Genomic DNA, 13952 nt, shown 5'->3' with positions numbered 1-13952 from the left:
AATATGAAGGATATGGAAGAACAGTGGATTTTGTTGTCAGGCAGCAAAATCCCTTATTACGTCTTGATTGTTGCTGACAAACAATGATCGAAGAGTCAGTGCTGTTCTTCGTTGGTGACTTCATATCCACGAGTGTCCGTAGCAGGAGGGACAGGGCAATTAACCCCCCTCGGAATAAATAAGAAAATATTGCGTACTTATACCGCGTTTGTTACAACCTGTCCCGGTTCCCGCGCTAGTTGCTCCCTGGCTTTTCTCGGTGCTGGGGAAAGTCAAAGCCAGGCAGCCAATTAAAATACGCAACGTCGCAACAGCGTCTACGTAAGCGCCTCTCTTCTGGCTTCCATTCGCTCCTCGCTGCCCAGCAGACGATTTTTTCCTCGTTTCTCATTGGCACCGAAACTGTCGAGCGCTCCCTAGCGCGGGAAAGGGGACAGGTTGTAACAAACGCGGTATAATTCTTCCTTTCTTATCTTATTTGCACCTCTTTTCTTCCTTCATATTATTTTTCCTTTGTATCTTTTTTAGTGTTTCGGATTCTTCTCTCGTAATTTCTTACTTATTCTTTTCTAGATTACTTCTTTTTCTATTTTGTTCCTGTTTCTCTCTCTCTCTCTCTCTCTCTCTCTCTCTCTCTCACACACACACACACATTTTCTTCTTTCTTCCTTCCCCTCTCTCTCCACTTCATTTAAAAAAATCGCTTGGTTTTCTCTTTATTTCTTTTCGCATCTTTTATTGTTTGTTCGATACCCGGTGGAGGCACATAGTGGTTCCAGTCCCGATTAGCCATACTGTGCATAAAGTGGACTTAAAACACCAATTCAATCAATCGCATCTTTTATTTTCCTTCCTGTCATTCAGGCTCGGATTTAGGGGGGAAATTGCGATGGGGGGGAGGGACCAGGAATCAGCCTCTACATCAAAGGGACCCCCTAACTAAAAAAAAACTGCTCTGAAAAGGGTTACAATATTAAAAAACGAGATATTTGAAATGTGGTAAAAATATTTGAAGTAATTAGCCATTTGACATAACTTAGCCTAACATCATAAGCTAAAATTGTGTGTGTGTGTGTCAGTAGAGGGTTTCCACAATGTTTTTAACCCTTTTCCGGTGGAGACACATTGCACAGTGGTGTGGTTCTCACTTTCAGCTGTAGACACAGTCTTGCTTATAGCCTATCTGAGCATAAAGTTACCTTTACAAGACTTTCTCCATGCCTTCTTTCGTATCCTTATTTCTTTCTCTGTCGCTTCTTTATATTTCATTTTCTTTGTCTCTCTCTCCTTTAAACCATTTCTTTATGATGACGTCAAAATATTCCACTTAAAGAATTTTCGGCACTACTCATGGCTGTATATATTTGTTACAAGTAAGAAAAAATAATAAGTAAAACTTCCCCTTGCACATTGCAACATGAAGTGGTGCAGGCGCGGAGGTGATGTGATCAGCACCACGGTCCGGCAGGGAACCATTTATTAGAGGCTGGGTGAATTCAAGAACAGCTTCATGACTTATAAAATTACCACCTGAAATCACCTACTGTGGGAATGAAATTCGGTAGTGACGTGCCCAAGGGTGGTTGGATGAGGTCATAACCCCCCTTAGGTCCCCAAGTATTTCGAAAAAAAAAAAGAAAACGTCAGATGCAGAAAAAGATGGCAAGATTAGGATTAACTACTAAAAAAAAGCATACGTAACCCACTCCTTTCGAAAAGCCAGGGCACGCCACTGAAATCCACGTGTCAGGCGCCTTACCCACCAGACCACCGCGGCTCCCATTTATTAACAGGTATTAATGACAAATCAAGAAATAATAAAAGCAATCAATTCTAACAAACGTATTATTAATTAACACTGTTACAACAGAAAAGAATTAACGTAGAGGTAGTTGAACGCAAAATCCCAGCGGAATCATCCACTTTTCTTTCTTCCTCTTTCTGCCCTTTTCTCTGCTTTCTTGCCACTCAGAGTGGTCTTGACGGAAGTTGCTACCTTGCTTTCTATGCTCCGGTTCTCGATCTCCGACCGCCGTGCGAGCTCGATCTCCTGAATTATTTCCTCCCGAATAGCTTGCTCGCGGATCCATGCTATCTTACCGGCGCTGTGTTTTGCACACTCAAGTAGTATTTCGTAGAACTCTAAAAAAGTAAACTGAAACCAAAAAGGAAACATTAAGTAAGTCAAATAACTGTAACGCCAATAAAAAGTTTTAAAAAATCAAATATGCAAGCACAAGAAAATGAAAAATCTAAAATGCAGAAAACAAACGCACGAAAACAGCCAGAGGGCGTAGCAGTAACGTCGTTGCCTTGAAATCAAGAAGTCCCGGATTCGATACCCGGTGGAGGCACAGATTCGGATACAACTTTAAACTATAGGCCCAGTCCCCATTAGCCTATCTGGGCATAGAATGGACTTAAAACAGAAACTCAAACTCAAAAGTAGGAGCGGCACCCTCCAATGTGAAAGGGGTTGGTTGAAGGTTAAAAGCTCCGCAGAAGTTGATAATTAATTCGTTACCTCCTGTTGTAGAACTGCGGACGCACGAGTGCGACTCAGGTCTACCCCCAACCCGCTCCCCACCTGTTTGCTCACAAATCCTCGCCCGTGTGCGCACAACCTATACCCTGTCCAAGGTATCTCTGGAGCAAGGCCCAGAGAAGAGGGATGAGTGGGCAGAGCGAAGCAGTACACGCTACTGTGAAGACTGGTAACTGCAGTCGCCTTCCTCCCTCCACGCAATCCCGTTCCTCTCACGTGTTCATTGGTGGAGCCGTCTCGCGTCACTACTTGCGTTCGCCTGCTCCAGAGATAACTGTGGCAGAGTGTAGAGACATGTTGTAACTTACACCGATGTGTTCATATACAGGGTGTCTCATAAGTAATAGCGCAAACTGACACAGGTGAAAGTACACGATAATAGAAGCAAAAAAGTCTCAGTAAACATGAGTCTGCAAACGAGGCGTTTTCGAGATAATCGCGAATGTGTGATTACAAGCCGCCACTGACTTCATTGTTTGTAAACGTCGTCCTAGTTGGTAAAATGCTAATAATGTGTGCGAATGTGTGGTTAGAAGCCGTCACTGATTGCATTTTGTAAACACCGAGTGCTTTACTCCTTGCGCGTTCCGAGGTTTACTTTGTTTACAAAACAGAACATTTCCTAGAAGTGGCGTTGTAATAAAACAGGATGGATGCAATTAGTACCCAGTCTAACCGTACTGTGAGAGTCACGTCAAAGAGGTCTCCAATGACTGTTCTTACTGTGTTATTAGCATTTTACCAACTAGGACGACGTTTACAAACAATGAAGTCAGTGGCGGCTTGTAATCACACATTCGCGATTATCTCGAAAACGGCTCGTTTGCAGACCCATGTTTACTGAGACTTTTTTGCTTCTATTATCGTGTACTTTCACCTGTGTCAGTTTGAGCTATTACTTTTGGAGACACCCTGTATATTCTGATGCACTATGCACATGCCTCCTGTACGACCATTTAGACACATTTGCGCAGACAGCTATAAGTACTGCCACAAAAATTGCTAACCTCATAATCAATGTAGCTCGTGATATGCTCTTCAGGACCTATTCCAGGACAAATCATGACCATTATCTTCCTCATCTCTGACGGTTGGACGTTTCGGAGGCAGGAAATGTGACTGGTACTGTCCATGGAAATCCCTTTGCTTTCTAGCTGTGCCCTGATTCGTCGCCTAATCAGCCGAACAAATTCCCTCCTTTTCTGGCTGTCCAGTTCCACCTGACTATCCGGAGCCCACTGTATTTCCTGGCTAATTATGCTGGGTATTTCCTCCTCGTCGTTCTTGGTTTCCTTCAAACTGTTTTCCAGTTCTTGGCTGGGCGACAATGAAATATTCTCCGTAGGAATGTCCGTCATGTCCTGCTGCCTTTCAGCGGCTACCGTCGCGGCGTCCTTTTCTGGAAGCTTGTCGCGTCGTGGCAGGAAAAGTACGCCATTGTGGCCGATGACGTTGCAGCCAAACTGATAATTTCTGACGTCCACGGCAGGGGCTTTTGGGACGAATATCTTTTCCCGGTACACCGTTTTGAGGAAGTTTCGGGCGCTGTGAGGTTCGCCAATGTTCGTGTACAACAAATACACTTGGCTCATGGGCAACAGATCTCGGGAATCGAACAGAACATTGCCTGTAACGAGAAGAGGTATTCAAAATAAGCTTTGGCTTCAGAAGAGCAACGTAGTGTTGCCACACTTTGCCAGAGGTAAAAGCGTGAAACATACACCCACTCTAAAGTACATGCAATATTTTGTAATACAAAAAATAGGTTAGGTTAATCTTTAAATCATTTCAGTATCTTCACTGAAGATCTAAAAAGGGCTTTTCGTGGTCTTGGGTTATGTTTGGAGTCGGCTCTTTATTCACATCGATTTTTTTTACCATCTTTTCGATCCCACACCCTATTTTTCACACTTGATCAGTTGAAGCAGAGTGTTATTACACAAGTCTGCACTTTGACACGGAGTTGTAATAACAAGGGTTGTCTCTCGTAGAAAGTAGCGCCTACTTCGTGGGTATCTTCTATCTCAGACATAAACAAATAAAAATATATTATGTAAATATAATTCATATAATAAGTAGTATCCGTAGTAACAGAAAGAACAGCAGTAGCAGTGACCTTCAGGGTGGGGTCTATGACTTTTGAGCATACACGGTGTGCCATTTACTGAAAAGCTACTAAGTTTTATTTAAATTACACATACATATTTGAAAGTAGCATTCATTCTCTTCACTTAAGCAAGTTAACTCTTAACTACAGTTCGTAGATAAGAGAATCTACGTTAGAGACTTCGCTAAATACGCGTCTCATAGTGATGAATACATATGAATGCAATGCCAAGTCTAGCCAGACTTATTAAATCCAACAATTCCCCCATCCCCCCTACAAATGCCACAATGTGTAAGAGTAAATACTTACTTACTTACTTAGTTGCGTCCTCTTCTACCTGCCGGTGTCGAGGGGTTACAGAGAGCTCTCCAGACGTTTCTGTCTAACGCCTTTTCCTGTGCCTCTTTCCATCTTATGCTTCGTTTCTCCAAAATCTCTTTGACACACATATTCCATGTCTTTCTTGGTCTTCCTTTTGGTCTTGTTCCTTGTGGACGTGCTTCCCATATCTGCTTTGGCAGTCTCGTCTCACTCATTCTGCTCAAATGGCCGAACCATCTGAGTTGATTACGTTCAACTGTTTCTTGTAGTGGCTGAGCATTTAAAGATTGCCGAATGGTTTGATTCCTTATCCGATTTTTCCTGGTTTTCCCACTTATTCTTCGAAGGTACCTCATTGCCATTGTTTGTACACTTTGCAGGTGTTTTCCAGTCATTGTCCAATTTTCACTGCTATATGTAAGTGTTGGTATATAAATTGTTTTATATACAGTGAATTTTGTTTGGGTAGATATTTCTTTTTTGCCTAAAAATCCTCGGTTTATCATTTGATATAGCTTTCCTGTCTTCATGATTCTATCTCTTATTTCTTCTTCTTCTTTTCCTTGACTGTTTATAATTACTACAAGATACTTGAAATTTGTCACTTGTTCTAAAGGTTTGTTATTCAGTTTTATCTTATGGTTTGTCTTTTCTCTGCTAATTATCATTGTTTTAGTTTTCTCTGTATTTATTTCCATATTCTTTTTCTTTAATTCTTCATTAAGAATATTTAGGTTATATTGTAAACTAGCCTGTGTATTAGCTATTAGTATAATACAGTGACGTGCGGTGACGTCGACACTTGGGGTAGCAGTCAGTGGCGTGCTCAAGGGGGGGGGGTTGGTGTGAGTCACACCCCTCCTCCCTTTAGGGTCAGTATTCCTTCAAAAAAGAAGAATGTCAATAACAGGAAAAGATTGCAAAATTATGAATGAGTACTAGAAAAAAGTACACGTAAACCCCACCCACATTCGAAAATAAAAAACTATTTGATTTGACTCTAAGCCAGAGATCCTGGGTTCGAATCTCGGATTGGCCATTTGTGTTCTTTGTGTGTGTTCCTTCATCTATTTTGTTGTACCAAAGGTGGCGGAAAAGCGAAGTAAAATAAACCAATTTGAGCAATCAATCAATGATTTGATTTCATTTTTGTTACTTAGCGTCGCTTTTTTGTCACATTTGGTTAATTGTGAAGATGATACGATGAAACTGATGAAGGGACGAGCACAGGGAACGCCCATCCCCGGGTCGGGGTTCGAACCCGGAACTCCTAGTGTCGTAGCGCGCTGTGATAACCACTCCCCCGCGCTTGGTTGATTTGGTGACAGGTAACAAAACACAACACACTTTTTTGTAGTTTCTTCAATGATATTCATTTGACTTTTTGAGTTCTGAGATACATTTTTCATTCCAAATTATTTCATTATTCACTGCAACACATAGGACAAGAATGCGCACTCATCACGGGTTCGAATCCTGGCCTGGATTGTTCATATGAGGTCCCTTCACCAATTTCATCATATCATCACTCAATCCTCATTTTTGCGATAACCAAATGTGTCAGAAAAGCGAAGTAAACTAAACCAAACCAACAACAATATGAACACGCGTTCTCTTGCCCAAATAAATACATCCGTATTTATGACTGTTACAGGCCAATATATTAGTATATTTAAATAAAACACTACTAAAACGAGAGTCAGAGAGAGCCTGAGCACATATTTGTAATTTAATCATTATATATTCCATATTTGAAAAAGAAAAAAAGAAAGAAAGAAAGAAAGCATAACATTATTGTCTGCACATAACACGTTCCCATATTATACATACACACATATTGTACAACGTGTAAAAGGTTGTGTAAATACAGAGAACATAAGTACTGCAGAAAATTTTACCCTGTGTTCTTTAGAGGATTTACAAAAAAATTATGAGAAACCAATCCCCTATCTGTCCTATAGGAGATAGACTGGAGGACCTGAAAGCCTGGGCTTTCAACCATTGCAGCGGGGGGCGTGGGGGCAAGGGAAGTAGAGGTAGAAATATTCCTTTTCCTTGGGCCGGCCGTTTCTACCTGGAAACTGGCCTGGCTGAAGAAGAGCGAGCTAGGGTATCCAGCCTGCTTTGCCCGCGGAGAACACCGATGGACGAGAAGTGCGTGGAAAAGAAGTTGAGCTGTGGTGGCTTTAACAAGACAATAAATATTGTGATTTGAATATAATTCGAGATGTGAGATTGATTGATCTATCTCTGCTAGACTAGCTACTCCTCAGTGCACGTCACTGGTATAATATCATCAGCGTATGTGAGCTCTGTTAGTTTAATTGATTTCATATTCCAGTATCCTACATGAAATTGTTTCATTTTTATATGGCATTCCTTTATTACTTCATCTAATAAGATTATAAATAGATATGGTGATAGTATATCTCCCTGTTTAACTCCTGTTGTTATTTCAAATTCCTCTGACTGGTGGTTTCTTGTCCTCACGTAGCATCTGCATCCTTTGTACCAACTTTGGATTGCTTTTATTCGGTTTTTATCCACTACTTTCTTCTCTAAAGATTTCCATATCTCATTCCAAGGAACTCTTATATGGTAAGAGTAAATAATGGAGCCAAAATGACGATAAAGTGGGCCTTTGTGAAAACATTTAGAGAGGTTGCTAAAGAAATTAGAGGGTGTTTTGGGGTGTTGGGTGTATGTAGTAGTACTCAGAATCAATTTGAAAAGTCAAGGTTGTTGCTGGTAGGTAATGGAGAGGCTGAGAAGGGCTCTAAATCAATTTGAAAGTAATAGGTAGTTAATTGATGTTTGGTATTCTCTCATTCGTAGTGGCCGCGGTGGCTCAGTCGGTAACGCGTCTCAGTACCATGCTAAAGGTCCCGGGTTCGATCCCCGGCCGGTTCAAATCCGGGAACTTTTCTAACGTTGGCGCCCACCCAGTGTCGAATAACATGGGTACCTGGGGGAAACCCTGGGGGGTAAAGGCGGTCAGGGGCGTGATGCTGATCACATCACCCCCACTCACGACCGGATCAAGAAAGTGTGGGGCGTTACCCCCACACCCCATATACGTCTTCATGGCGTGGTGCTATAGCACAGGGGAACCCTTTACTTTACTTTTTATTGTACGGTTCGATTGCTCCCAGTCGGCAAATGAATAATAAAGGTGAAATACTCACCCACGTTTTTGCCTGCATTGGGAAATATATCGTCTTCTAAAACTTTACAGAATGCTGACGCCAGACGACCAGAAATATATGTCAGTCCATTATTTAGCTTTCCATATACAACCCACGATATCTCTAGCAGGCTGTAGAGGAACTGCCGAAATGTAATTGGCTCAAACGGGTAGTGGGTTTGCTTCACCTGCGCATACGGGTTTTGAGCTGAAAGAAAAAGGAAATCAATTTAACAATTTTCCTTCATTTGAAGTTTTCCACAAGTATTTGTATTGTATACTTCGTACTATATCCCTTCCCGAGTTTTGCCAGTACAATATCTTTAAATGGGAATTTTATCGGAATGTTCACGGCTTAAAAAACGGCCATCTTCGGTAATCAGTCGTACCGATATCATGTGAATGGCGGCTTTGCTAGAAGTGCAGGGTGCGAAATCATTTTAGACTGGTGGGGGGAGAAATATATTAATCTACAAGTAGTGTAATTGATGATATTATAAAATCGATAAATGAAGAGGTGTTTTGACTGTATAGAAATACTTAAAACTAAGGCAAAATGTCTATAAAATTTTATTGTTACTGTGTAAAACCTACGATTTTTGTAAAAAAATGCTTCTGAGAAAAGAAGACCCCCCCAAATTGATGTGACAAAACCTAAATTTGCTAAAATTGCTGTTTATAAATTTGTTAAAAATATGGCTTTTCTCAATATTGTTTTAACTACACTAAAAACTAATCCAAGATACTCATATGAGCCACACCTACACACATCTACCCACACACACACACACACACACACCTATACCCACCTACACATATTTACTTCTGGTCCACTTCTGGTCTACTTCCGGTCCACTTCCAGTCCACTTCCGGTTTAAGTTCAGAGAATTAATATGTTGACTTGTAACATTCTAAATATTTTAATTCAAGACCAGGCTCAACTTGTTTATCTAATACTAAACACAATATAATATGCAAAACTCTTCTAGAATTGCTCTGTGACTCTCATTTCTTACATCATAAACATATGATTTTTCACCTATAAGAATAACACTACATATGGTATTATCAGGGAGTGTTTCATGGAATTCACAGATAATTTTAATGTTTGTCCTGTCATTAACCACAACTTGTTTTCTTTTTGAGGTGTTGATAACAAACATGGGTCTCTGTGCTTTGAATTCATCTGGTGAGTAATACATGTCAGTATTCCCAATTGTAACTCTTTTGAATGCTGTAAATGCCTCATATAATTTAAGAAAATCATCCTTGGACATGTTTAAATTATAACTTTCTCTAAGAAACACCTCATTTCTGCCATTTTTAAGATATATGTTCTTGATGTTGCAGATATCAAATTTACTTGAATTTTTTTCTTGATTATTGTGTCTTCCGGTCTGAAACAGTACCACCACAAAATGTGGCATGTCATATTGTATACTGGAGAATGAGTTTGTAGCATCAAATTCATAATAGCTACCAGTGGCAGGCTTCTGCACACATTGATATGTATAAAATTGTAAAGGTACCTGTGGATTTTTTAGTATATCTGCTTTGTATTTAAGAGCATAACTAGCTACATATTCAACTACTGGAATTCTTAGCTCCATAGTCTGAATAAGGCATTTGCCTTCATCAGGTAGGGTATTAGGCAGAGCTTCCCCAGTAGAGTTTAATGTACTGTACCTCATCAAAGCATTATTATCATTGGCAGCTCTTCTAAATGTAATTCTTAAACCACCCTTCCACATAATTTCTTTATAATCTGAGAAGAATCCAGGCAACAGGCGCATAGGAAACAGGACTGTGTGGCTTTTAGATATTATTTTATCACCAGCTTCAAATCCACCTATTTTGTAGTATGAGGCCTCGGTCTTGGATAATTTTAGTGTGGCCAAAGCTGTAGAGGTAATACCAGGGTAGTCTACTCTGTTTATAACAACACCATGTTTTCTAATCTCAATTTCAGAGAACAGATGTGGCACAAAATTGTCTACCAGTCTTATATTTGAGTTAGCCGGATAATCTGTACCATCGAGCTTGACAACATCAAATTTAATATATAGGTCTGCTCTGTGAGGGTGTATAAAGCCATCCCCTACATCAAGGTCAATCTCAATCTCTGTGTTGGCTTGACTTAAATTTGCAAAAGTCCTCCGGTTTGGGGGGAATGATTGTAGCTCAAAACTCTCAATATTTTCCATTTTATTTATTTATTTATTTTTTGTATGTATTTTTATTTAAATATTAATTTCTATGATAGCAGTTGTTGTGGCTCCAGCAAAATCAACTAATTCTTCTTTTTCATTAGTGACCATCAACTCAATATAATCTATTCTATTATGGCACACAGGAAAATATAATGTTGGTGATGGAGTATAGATGATCGGTTCCATAAATTCAGAGTTAGGTTTGAATGTTGCAATGATGCCAGTTTGTTTGTGAGTGCCAATGCCATTTGATTTGGTGATCATACCCTCGGCCACATTACAGTGAATATTTAGAGTTTCTAAATATTCTTTTGTACTTGATACAGAGTCTGAAGAAGACCTTGCTAGAAGGTTGAAACGTTACGTTAGTTTATGTTTTTAATAAAATAAATTACTGCCTTGGTCAGCATATTTAGTTTTTCATAATCATGGAAACAAGGCTTAATGGAGTTATAATTAGAGTTTCTATGGCCAAGAATTTAGGTATATTAATAGCAGTGTGTTTAATAGCTGGTTCAAGTTTTGTGTTGTTCTCGAATCCTAATAGCTCTCCTATAGTACCCAGATCTACTGTCTCTGTAGCAGACACAATTTCTACTCTGTGAGTAACAGAATTTTGAGTTAACAATATACCTCTAGGTAACTGAGCATTTAAAGTAGACAAATTATACTGGCCTGGAGTAATGACAATTTTTTGGTCACCAACTGTGATTGTGTTGTTGTGGTGTGTAATATTAGGTATCAAGTACATGCCATAGAATGCTCTAAGAGCTATTGTTTTGGGATAAACTATATCATCATGTAGTTTGAGTTTCAATATTGAATTTTGGCTGGTAAGATGGAATACTCCCATGATGTTTTAGATACCACAAAGCTTTTTGAAAATTTTCAATTGATGGTTTATTTATTTGAGACAGATATCTAAGAATAGATAAACATAGATGTCCACAATTAATATCTTTGAAATTTTGAATACGGGTATTATTATAATAAAGATTAGTTGATTTTAGATATTTTACTAAATTCTCAGGTGGAACACCTCCAAATGAATCAAACACAAATGCCTCATTGTTTAAATATTTAAGATAACAGATCCAGTGAGTTCCCTGATTTTTGTACTTATCCAAATTAACTATGCCACACTCTTTTTTGAGTGGTTGTTCTGGTAAAGAATCGGACATGTATACTCCTCTAAAATTTTTGATGCCCAGTGGTTTTATTAAAGCTTCAATATCTTGGTTGGTAAGCGGCTCTTGTTTTTTTAAACTTATTCATAGCTCTCTTAACACCTTTGCCTTGTTCTTCTATGGCCAGATTATGGCGCTTTTGTTCATCTAATTCTGCCTTATTTTTCTTGGCATCTATTACTGTTTTTGCTATGGCAGCTGATCCCCCAGCCAAGCTCCCCACGGCCCCCAATGCTGCTAAAATAGCTGGGATACTAAATATGAATCCACCTATATGTGATTTTTTTCTAGATTGCTGTAATTTTTTTAATTGTGGGGTACTAAGTAATAATTTCATACCATGTCCCTTGGCAAGACAAGAACTTTTCTTCTTGCGCTGCTTTTTAGTTAGAAGACTATCAATAGTTTTAAGAGCTTTAAGACCTGCATAAGGTATCTGATACATAACACCCTTGGCCTTCATTTTTTTGGTTTATTATATACATATTCTGGGATTAACTAGTTCAATTAAATTATAGCTAATTTACTTAATTTATTACAACCCCCACCCCAATTTTTGTTTGGTGTTCATAGCTATGGTGGTCCCCAATGCTGCTATTTTTTCACCCAAAGAAGCATCTTTGCTTACAAATCTACCAAATGCAACCTCTTCTAATTTTTTGTCTGCCACATGTCGCTTGTCAAGATCGGTATGTGTGTTGTATGCTATGTCACGGTCTCTGCAAGCAGCATCTACAGGATTAACACCAGGGTCACCTCTGTTTAATCTATGGTCTAGTTTGGTACCGGGACCACAATACTGATAGCCTGGTATATGTAGCTCAAATGGCAACTTGTTTATGATGTCATTAACTAGCCCCCGACCCTCGGAGATATTCCAAAATTTAGGTGGTAGAGTATTAATAATTTTTATCAGATATCCAATCCCCTTAGTGTCATTAACTATAAAATTAGACAATTTGGTGCTTATCATGTCCATAATTCCAACCTTTTCATTGTAAAAATTGTGGTTACCGGCAATTTCTTCCCCAGCTATCACCAGCAACCTATCTACAAGTTTCCTGACATCGTCAACCCAAACAAATTCTTTAGGCAATGTGTTGTACTGTTTGATCCCACTACCTGTTTTGATTTGTGACCATATAGGCTTGATTAACTTATTGTATTTTGCTCCACTGCTAGACTTGACTCTTTTTTGTGTGGGATCATTGTTCTGGTATAGAGCATTTGATTTTATTAATATTTCTTTGTAGTGCTCATAATCTTGATCTGTATAGCTGCCAGGTCTCTTACGAGTCATCAGTTCCCACAATCCAGGTGTTCCAGGATACTTAACAAAACCACCTCTTTCTCCAAGATGAGATTCTGAATATACTATCAAATCATCTCCCATAAATGTTACCCTAAAATTGCCAATTCTATGTATGATGCTACCATCATGTTCTGTGTCGGCATATAAACCAAAAACCTCATCTTTGTTGTCTTTAGGTGTACTTAAATATTTTTGAGCAAGAAGACCCAATTCAATAGGATCCTGAGTAGCTTCAATTCTTCGAGGAGCAACAGGACTAGGAGTATGAATACTAGAACGTGGGGTGATTGGATAATCTAATATGTTCCTAGCAGCTACAGGTACAAGCTCTGTGATCAAATTTTGATTCTGCTCTGTAACACTTTTGATATTTTTACCTAGTTCACTAATAGCATCAATAATAGGTTGTTCTGTGCGCTTGTGTTGTTCATAGATACCTCTGTTCTCTACTTTCCATCCCTTAAATCTTTTTACAAGATAGTCTCTTAATTTAAGATCATCAATAATTGGTCTTTTCATGGTTATTTATATATGTTTCAATGTCTAGAAAATTGTTAATTTTATTTCTATATTTACCATTATTAGGTTTTCTTGTCATATCAATTGTAACAAACCCATAACTATCCTGGTTCCAGCACCTACTGCAAAACTTAGAAAAATTATTGTAGCTCAAGTCACCACCTACATATTCATCATGTATGTGTTTGAGGTTGGTATGGTCTTGATGAAACACACATATAAAATTGCTGTTGTCTCTTATCAGCTGTTTTGGTATTTTAGAAAAAGTCTGTGCCAGGTAGAAGCAATCTATGTTTTTGTGTCGGCCCTGTGTAAAAAAATTTCTAACCTTGTTTTGGTTTTCTAATATAATATCATCAAATACAACAACAGAGTTATCGAGACATTCATGAAGTGGTTTAACATCTGATTCAAAAGTGGCTATATCCAGTCCATCATATAGCTTCATTAGCTGCTGATATTTTGATTGTTCTAAGCTCTTAGAGAAGACATACAAATGCCTATTTTTCCAGTCTAACCAGTTAGGTGCCAATAAAAAATTATCAATCATTAGTGTAGTTTTACCAC

At 38.9% G+C, this 13952-nt stretch overlaps 1 protein-coding gene across 2 annotated transcripts in view; it reads right to left on the bottom strand.

The window, feature by feature from the left end:
• LOC145988872 (uncharacterized) overlaps nucleotides 1-13952 on the bottom strand; it is a 70290-nt gene that overhangs the window by 28341 nt on the left and 27997 nt on the right. Inside the window, exons 6-8 of one of the 2 annotated variants that reach the window (XM_083124135.1) lie at nucleotides 8159-8365; nucleotides 3553-4172; nucleotides 1874-2155 (exon numbers count right to left, since the gene is read on the bottom strand). In XM_083124135.1, coding sequence (XP_082980261.1) covers nucleotides 1916-2155; nucleotides 3553-4172; nucleotides 8159-8365 — 1067 coding nt within the window. In that variant the 3' untranslated portion in view covers nucleotides 1874-1915. Of the gene's footprint in view, nucleotides 1-1873; nucleotides 2156-3552; nucleotides 4173-8158; nucleotides 8366-13952 lie in introns of those variants that run through there. The other variant, XM_083124145.1, reaches the window with a different exon arrangement.

Source organism: Lepisma saccharinum, chromosome 1 (assembly GCF_977018435.1).
Source record: "Lepisma saccharinum chromosome 1, izLepSacc3.1, whole genome shotgun sequence".
In the NCBI taxonomy this organism is placed as follows: Eukaryota; Metazoa; Arthropoda; class Insecta; order Zygentoma; family Lepismatidae; genus Lepisma; species Lepisma saccharinum.
The sequence above is the reverse complement of the archived record's forward strand: the minus strand, read 5'-3'. Positions and strand labels throughout refer to the sequence as shown.